The 9707-nt window shown below is 28.9% G+C and overlaps 1 protein-coding gene across 2 annotated transcripts in view; it reads left to right on the top strand.

Moving 5' to 3' along the window:
* LOC107449258 (ubiquitin conjugating enzyme 6) overlaps nucleotides 1–9707 on the top strand; it is a 27160-nt gene that overhangs the window by 3637 nt on the left and 13816 nt on the right. The window contains exon 2 of one of the 2 annotated variants that reach the window (XM_043046634.2): nucleotides 3759–3839. In XM_043046634.2, the coding sequence (XP_042902568.1) occupies nucleotides 3759–3839 (81 nt within the window). Of the gene's footprint in view, nucleotides 1–3758; nucleotides 3840–5187; nucleotides 5428–9707 lie in introns of those variants that run through there. The other variant, XM_016064747.3, reaches the window with a different exon arrangement.

Raw genomic sequence — 9707 nt, 5'->3', positions numbered from 1 at the left:
TATAAAAAATTTTATCTCTTTTAATTTTGTAATTGTTACTTTTGTGCATTAAAATTACCATCTTTTAAATATCTTCTATGTACAGGTGCGCAAAAAAAGATATCACGATAAATAACTTTTGTTCTAATGATCAAATTTTCATTTTTTTAGTGTCAATCTAAATGGTTTCTAGGGGTAACCTCAAATATGCTAATTATTAAGTGCTAACCATTAATTAAGTTATGAATCAAACACAAAAATGTATTTTCTCTGCATTAACATATATGTTTTTTTGCATCTTTGGATTCTTAACCTTTCAAATATAGGAGGTAACCGGAATCTGGCAGGGTTGCCACTCCACAGGGAAAACCTGGAAAATACAGGAAATTTAAAAATCACCTAAAATAACAGGGAATTTTGATTTTTTCTTTACAAACTGGGAAAATACAGGGAATTTTTTTTCTAATTTTTGTCTTTTAAAAAATGGTGACCACTCAAAGCGTAATCTATGGGATGTTTAACCATGATATTTCAGCTATACTAAACTATTTCATTTACTATAGCATTATTTAAGTATGATCAGCTGTTTTTCCAGCAATTAAAACTAATAAATATAATTAGCTGAACAATAACTCACACAAGAGCCGAGTAATTGTTGTTTTCTCTTAATATATTGTGCATAATATGTACAGGGAAAACACAGGGAATTTTTTTTCTATATTTGAGTGGCAACCCTGTACTAAAATGATATACTAATACATTATGATTTATTTATGGAATAACAATTTTGTTAATTTTTTTAATTATATTTATTTGTAGTATATATTTCAATTTTAGGAATAATTTTGTATCAAAAATGTGTTTTTGTCCTCTCATGTTGGAAAATATAGTTTTTTGCCACTTTACTTGGCAAAAACCTATTTTTGCTATGACGGTTTTTACCATGGTTTTTTTCATCTGCGGCAAAATCTTGCTAAACCTATCGCTAAGTCTTGGTGACTTTCCGCTTTGGTCCGCGAGAAACTGAAGTAACATCACCGAAAGGGACCAACTCAAAAAGTCTAAATTGTAGCCACCCTCAGGCAAACCCTTGCATGTCTTATATATATTTATATATATATATAAAATTTGAAAGTTCAAAATACTTTCCATGTCTTGGCGATTGGAGTTGGTGCAACAGATCCAGATGTAAAAAATTTCCTTCTGTATTTGCGCAGAGCTGATAAAAATATTTAATAATAATTTTAAATATTTGTATTCGAATGCCTGCTTTTAAGTTTCATTTCATCAGTCCTGTATAATATCCGAAAATAAGCTTGTTTAAAGAAAGTTAATTTTTTTTTCGAATTCCCTAGGAAAAGAAAAATTTATTTTTAAACTTTTTTCCAATGAATGCAAATGCTATTTAAAATTGAATTAAAATCATTCACCTTATTTAAAATCGCATATTGCAATTCCTATTTACACAATTTAAGATCTTGCATTGTGTTACCTATTTTCACGGAAATTAAAAACTACTCTTATGATTAGTGTTCAAGTGACTTAAAAATTATACATTGAAATACATGTTTATGCGATTTTAAAATTAAGCATCAACGTTTGTGTTCATGTAATTAGAAAATCAAATGTAATAAAAAAATGGAGTGAATCAATATAGAGTTCTATAAAAGTAAAACATTTTTTTTAAGAATCTAGTTTTAAAAACAAATTTCGCCAATATGAGATGACGAGGAAAGGATTACATCTAGTAGTTACAAGAGAATATGTCCAAAATTTCTTATTCTTAGGTCTAAAATGTAAATTTAAAATTTTTTCTAGCAATTGGGGATAAAAACACTTCATATAAGTTTCGGTTGGAAATTAAAAATATGCTATAAATCTTATTTTCCTCGAGATTTTGGGGGACCTGAATTATTCATTGTAATTATTTTTACTGTTAACATTTCTAAACTTTGAAATGTGACTATGCGTTTTTTCTCCCTCTCCGATACGCGAGAAAAGCATCTTTTTAATATAATTCTGAATAAAAGATAAAAAAAATCTGTAGAAAATAAAAGCAGAAGTTTTTACTTCTCAAAGGAAAAAAATCTTTCTGCAAGAAGTCTGTAACGTTCTGCGACTATGCCGCCATGATTCTCCCATGGGGTTCTTGGTACTTTTCCATTTTGCTGCTTAAGACATAGTCATCACAGCAAAGTCACCAGATGCAGGTAGATTCAGCTGGTTCTTATTTCTTTAGGTGACAGTTATATTTTACTGTAACAATGACTAATTTTTTTAGGTGATTGCTTTAATAGTTGAATTTACTTGCATTGACAAAAGGGAAAAAGTTTTCAATTTATATAAAAAAAATTGTAACTAATATTAATATGTGATTACAATGACGACAATGATTTTTTAAAAAAAATATGTTAAGGTTGGTCTGGGGGTGGCATCGAATTATATCTTTCTCGTTGTACCCCTTCTACTTTCTTGTGATTGACTATGTGGTAGACATCATAACTCAGCATTTATTTTGGCGTGAATAGCAATACAATTTCTTTTTTTTTTTATGGCAATAATGTACTTCTCTTAAAGTAATACATAACCATGAGCAAGATAAAACTTGCATATTTAGAATCAGGGTTGGCAAGATTTTGCCGCNAGGTAAAACGGTAGTTTCACAAATTCAACTTTGGAAAAACAGTAGTTTCACAAAATACTTTTTCTTAAAATTTTATTTTTGTATCCCTTAGAAACGATAAATCTATATTTTTACCATGTTTTTGTGTTGACTTTTTAATATAATTTTTAATTTTTCACAAATTATGTCAAAATTTTCACAAAATAGGTACCTTTCAGAAAAACCTAGACAGACCCCTGACATCATAACTCAGCATTTATTTTGGCATGAATAGCAATAAAATTTCTTTTTTTTATGGCTATAATGTACTTCTCTTAAAGTAATAAATAACCATGAACAAGATAAAATTTGCATATTTTGAATTAAGTGAGTCAGTATCATAAGTTTCATTTAGTTAAGGCTGTTTCTAAAAAAACTAAACTTAATACTTTCTCAAAACAACTCTAAAAGTGGAAACCTAAAACAATTAAAATAATTATTGTTGGATTTCTTGATTCTTTAAAAATTCTTAATACAGTACAAAACCCGTTATCCGGAAATCGGAAAACCAAAAAACCGGAATGAAATTCTATAAATTTTCCTGCCATTTTTTTCAAGAAATTTTTTTTGCTCATTAGATTTTAGTATTTTTCTTTCTTTTTTGAAAGATGTTTACCTTACCANTTTTGCCGGTTTTTACCAGGTTTTTGCCACTGTCCTGGCAAAAACCCCTTTTTGCCGGCAAAAACTCCAACCCTGTTTAGAATTAAGTGAGTCAGTATCATAAGTTTCATTTAGTTAAGGCTGTTTCTAAAAAAACTAAACTTAATACTTTCTCAAAACAACTCTAAAAGTGGAAACCTAAAACAATTAAAATAATTATTGTAGGATTTCTTGATTCTTTAAAAATTCTTAATACGTTTATATAACTTCATTTTTTTACTAGTTCTGTTATATTAATGATAAAAGTATATAGGTTGCTATTACATGTAATTAATTTTTTTAAAATCATTGTTAAGCATGAAATTTGCTTATGTATTGAGTGTTATGCATTTCTTTCTGTAATAAATCTAACCATTTCAGCAAAATTTGCTGAAAGCTAAGTTTTGTAATGAATTGACTTATTTTAATCGCTTTCAAAAATTTCAATATATGAAACAAAATATCTTTTTTGCAGACTTCAAGAAGATCCACCTGCAGGTGTCAGTGGAGCTCCTACTGATAATAATATTATGATATGGAATGCTGTTATATTTGGGTATTTATAATTGATTTATTTTTTACTTTATAATTATTTAATCAAAACTTACTATTATCAGGGGTCTGTTCAGTGTAAATTTACTACCGTTTAGTGATACCTTCACAAATACAACTTTAGGAAATACGGTATTTTCACGAAATACTTTTAAAAACAGCAAGTTCTCGTGCTAGTTGCAATCTATGGAAAAGAGCTTTTCTGCCAGCTGTCTTTTACAAAAAGGTCAGATAGTGCATTGTGGTAAGCCTAACTGGTCGCTTACGCCATATCAAGGCAAGCTTCTTTTTTTTCCACTGAGTTTTTAATAATGAAACGATGATCCCTTTATTAACTTTCAGGGTGTGTAGAGTTTTTTAAAAAGTGCTTAAAGGTGCTCATTTTCGTTTTTTAAAAGCCCTTAAAGGTGCTTTTTTCCGTGGGTGTTTTTAAAAAGTGCTTAATTTTCCCTTTTCCGAAATGTGATATTTTTCTTCACCATGTTGATTTTCGACACAAATTATGCAAAAAGACATTGTCCTATTTAACATTTTCACAATTTAACCCCAATCTATTTCGGTTTACCGCCGGTCTTTAGTGTGTGAAACACCGTTTGTTTTACATGTTTGATGAAATACTTGCGGATCCGTGCTTGCGTATACTGAGCTGGATTAAGTGGTAAGGATTTTTGACTGCTACATTTGCAGGAGATTCTCAATTTCAGACTTCATTTTCCACGCTCTGTAATAGAATAAAAAAATATCTTGAATTTTTGCTGATTACGGGGACCAACTAAACCTAGTCAATTTAGTCTTCAATAGAGTCTTGTCAATTTAGATTTCAATAGAAAATTTCATTTCTCTTGTTAATTTCATCATTTGTAACACGCCATCGTCTTCGTCACTGTAAATAAAACCATCAATTATCAAAAACTTGCTAACCCTGTCTAATTATGATGGTTTTCAAAGTGCTTACAAATATTTTTTGAGTGCTAAAAAGGTGCTTATTTTTGGTTGAAAAGTTTGGCTATGCACCCTGACTTTATAGGAAGTCTAAATTCGAACATTATTCTAAACATTTGAACGTTATCTTAAAAACTATTGTAAATTTATTCTATCAGACCTTTATTTTTTAAGAAAATATTTTTTTTCTGCGAAATTTTTTTTGTATGACCTAGTCGAAAATGTTCTCATAATGAAAATAACTTTTAGTGCTAGTACTGTTAGATGCATGTTTTTTTAAAAATATTCAGGTTGAAATTTAACTATCGACAATGATTTTATGGGTTTTTAAATTTTGGTACAATTTTAAGACCAAGGTTTTACAATAGCAAAATTATTTTTGAATATGAGGGGAAAAGTATACAGAAATTTACCTGTCATAAATAATTTTTATTTATAATGACTATTTTTGAAAATATTTTCTTACTTAACCATATTTTTGTGTTGATTTTTTAGTATAATTTTTAATTATCACAAATTATGCCTAAATTTTCACAAAATAGATACAAAAAAAAANATCTTTTTTGCAGACTTCAAGAAGATCCACCTGCAGGTGTCAGTGGAGCTCCTACTGATAATAATATTATGATATGGAATGCTGTTATATTTGGGTATTTATAATTGATTTATTTTTTACTTTATAATTATTTAATCAAAACTTACTATTATCAGGGGTCTGTTCAGTGTAAATTTACTACCGTTTAGTGATACCTTCACAAATACAACTTTAGGAAATACGGTATTTTCACGAAATACTTTTAAAAACAGCAAGTTCTCGTGCTAGTTGCAATCTATGGAAAAGAGCTTTTCTGCCAGCTGTCTTTTACAAAAAGGTCAGATAGTGCATTGTGGTAAGCCTAACTGGTCGCTTACGCCATATCAAGGCAAGCTTCTTTTTTTTCCACTGAGTTTTTAATAATGAAACGATGATCCCTTTATTAACTTTCAGGGTGTGTAGAGTTTTTTAAAAAGTGCTTAAAGGTGCTCATTTTCGTTTTTTAAAAGCCCTTAAAGGTGCTTTTTTCCGTGGGTGTTTTTAAAAAGTGCTTAATTTTCCCTTTTCCGAAATGTGATATTTTTCTTTACCATGTTGATTTTCGCCACAAATTGTGCAAAAAGACATTGTCCTATTTAACATTTTCACAGTTAATTTAACCCCAATCTATTTCGGTGTACCGCCGGTCTTTAGTGTGTGAAACACCGTTTGTTTTACACGTTTGATGAAATACTTGCGGATCCGCGCTTGCGTATACTGAGCTGGATTCAGTGGTAAGGATTTTTGACTGCTACATTTGCAGGAGATTCTCAATTTCAGACTTCATTTTCCACGCTCTGTAATAGAATAAAAAAATATCTTGAATTTTTGCTGATTACGGGGACCAACTAAACCTAGTCAATTTTTTTTCTCTATTAGCAGTAGAAAATTTCATTTCTCTCGTTAATTTCATTTGTAACACGCCATCGTCTTCGTCACTGTAAATAAAACCATCAATTGTCAAAAACTTGCTAACCCTGTCTAATTATGATATTTTTCAAAGTGCTTACAAATATTTTTTGAGTGCTAAAAAGGTGCTTATTTTTCGTTGAAAAGTTTGGCTACGCACCCTGACTTTATAGGAAGTCAAAATTCGAACATTATTCTAAACATTTGAACGTTATCTTAAATACTATTGTAAATTTATTCTATCAGACCTTTATTTTTTAAGAAAAAAGTTTTTTTTCTGTGAAATTTTTTTTTGTATGACCTGGTCGAAAATGTTCCCATAATGAAAATAACTTTTAGTACTGGTACTTACTGTTAAATGCATGTTTTTTTTTTTTCAAAAATTCGATTTGAAATTTAATTATCGACAATGATTTTATGGATTTTTAAATTTCGGTACAATTTTAAGACTAATGTTTTACAATAGCAAAATTATTTTTGAATGTGAGGGAAAATATATATAGAAATTTACCTGTCATAAATAATTTTTATTTGTAGTGACTATTTTTGAAAATATTTTCTTACTTAACCATATTTTTGTGTTGATTTTTTAGTATAATTTATAATTTTCACAAATTATGTCTAAATTTTCACAAAATAGATACCACTAAAAAAAAACCCCTGATTATATATTTTCTTTGCTGATATTAAGAATTTTTTGTATTTTTCCAAAATGAATGAAAGCAGACTAATTTGTTTTTATTTATATCGTTATACATATAACATAAAAAGATAACTTTTCTAAACCATTTTTCATTTCTTATAATAAGCACATTCTTGTTGACCTGACAATCATATGGATTGGCCTGAAACCATTTGAATTTACTCCTTAATTAACAAAGAAGAGAAATTTCTTTAGTTTGCATAAAATAATTTTATACTTGTAAAATGTTTCTTTAGCTTTATGCGCTGCTGTTATTTTTTGGTCATTTCTTTTTCATTGCCAATTATTTTTTGGCACAGTTTTATTTGCTAATTTAGTTGCTTGCTATACTTGGAAAATAATTAGTTATATTAACAAAAATGTTTCAACATCAAAAATTTTAAATTTTATTCTGGAATTTTTTGGGTATTTAAATAAATGCTTGTGACGTATATTTCAATATTATTTTTTCAATTTCAATCCAGAGTTTGCTCCTTGAGTATTTTGAAACCTTGAAATTTGTTTTTCCCCCGATTCAGATTTTATGGACATGAACCGTTTTCACCCTTGATCTTTATATTAACATTTATTATCTGCGAAAGCACAAATTCAACCTAAACTCCACATTGGCAGCTTTATCGCCATTTTTAGCTAGCAGAAAAATTCGTCAAAAATTACCGTAGAGTACCTTTAACTACAATTTCCTTTACAGACAAAGCAGCTCCTTTTACTACTATGTTTATTTATTACTTTTTTTTAGTAATATCCCCTGCCATTGTTACATTTTTGACTTTTATTATTTCTAAGTTAAAGCTTAGTTAAAAGCGATATACATCTATCATAAAGTAATCCCTTGATACCACTTTACTACACAATATTTTATGATAAACTTTTATAAAACAGCAATAACTAGTTAAACATTATACAATTATTAAACAGAAGTCAAATAAATTAGACTCTAGTTAGCATATACAATAAAATAAAAAAAATAATAATGCAAAATTGTAGATCATTGCTAGGAATTTATTTTTTGTGCTCTTACAAAATAGTTTCCTTGGCGAAAAATTAAATCTGAATTTGAAAATTAATTTTAAATGATGTTGGACAGTATAACTTGTTTTTGATATCAGGCCCCTAAAAAAAAATTCTATGTTGGCCCTCAACATAGAATTGTGCAAAAAAATTTCCAGCTATCTGCGACAAAACTCTCCAGCACTAATATCTTTCTTCAAGATACTTTTAATAATAACAAACATGTATGTTACAAATTTAAAATAACAAAAGCGTTGTGTTTACAAAAAAAAACTACCGTATATTCTGGCGTATAACGCGCACTTTTAATACAAAAAATAACATTGGAATTTACGGGTGCGCGGTATACGCCGAATATAAAGAATTATAGATTTAAAAAAATTTAAATATAGAAAAATACTTTTCTTTTAAAGAAATAACATTCCTTTACCAATATACTTTATTGATTTTCTCTATTACATAAATAGTTCATTATCTCTGAATCACATTATTACTCTTTCAACTGTACCCTCACATACATGTCAAATTCAATTCTTTTATTTTTGTAAAAGATAGGGAAAAAGACTTTTTATTTACGATCTTGAAAGACGAGATATTGCAAATGTACAATCCAAATTTTCGTGCGTGTTATACGAAGAGTATATCTTAAAATTTAAAAATGCGTGTTTGGTTTCGAGATTACTTGGAGTAATAAATTATATCGCATAAAAAATATCGGATTTAAAAACTATGGAGAAATCAATAACAATAACTGCCAAAAACTCGATCGAATTACTGCCTTAAAAAGTAAATACTCAAATGCACGATTCGAATTTTCCATATTGTTAGAAATATGTCGGAATATTTAAAATCCACGTGAAAATGATATCAATAACTGCTGAAAATACAATCGAAACATTACATCAATTTACAATACTATCGTCTTAAAGTGGTTAGCTAAATGCATGATTCAAATATTACGTGTAAATTTCTGTGGAAAAGAAAAGTAATTTTTTTCAAAAGAAAAATCGTTCTGCAAGAACTCTGTAACGTTCTGCGACAATGTCGCCGTGTTGCTGCGATTCTGCCACAGGGTTGGGGGCCAACAGGAGATATTTCGGTGGAAGCACTGAATTCTCAGCCTCAAATAAAACTTGTAAAAAGAAATTGTTACAATCAAGTTCAAAATTACACTGAAACAATAAATGAAAAACCCGAATGACCAGTAAAAAAATTAAATTAAAACACTAACTTTTTAATATAACAGCACTTTTTTGTGAGGCCTGAAATTTTTTCTTAAAAAAAAATTTTTTTTTTTTTTCATTAATATTTAAAACTGTTCCGGAGCCAAGTCACACACTTGGTGGGGGGGGTATAGTTTCATGTTGGCCATAGGTTGTGCATCCCAGATATTGAGTAATTGAGCAAATTGATAAGATAAAAATTTTATCCCCCTGGAAACATCAACCGAGTCTGTGAAACCAACTTTGTCCATATGTAGTGTTATGAGAGAATAAATAAATACATTTTATCCCACTGGAATCATCAACCGAGTCTGTGAAACCAACTTTGTCCGTATGTAGTGTTATGAGAGAATAAATAAATAAATTTTATCCCACTGGAATAATCAACCGAGTCTGTGAAACCAACTTTGTCCGTATGTAGTGTTATGAGAGAATAAATAAATAAATTTTATCCCACTGGAATAATCAACCGAGTCTGTGAAACCAACTTTGTCCGTATGTAGTGTTATG

Source organism: Parasteatoda tepidariorum, chromosome 8 (assembly GCF_043381705.1).
Source record: "Parasteatoda tepidariorum isolate YZ-2023 chromosome 8, CAS_Ptep_4.0, whole genome shotgun sequence".
Taxonomy (NCBI): domain Eukaryota; kingdom Metazoa; phylum Arthropoda; class Arachnida; order Araneae; family Theridiidae; genus Parasteatoda; species Parasteatoda tepidariorum.
The sequence above is the reverse complement of the archived record's forward strand: the minus strand, read 5'-3'. Positions and strand labels throughout refer to the sequence as shown.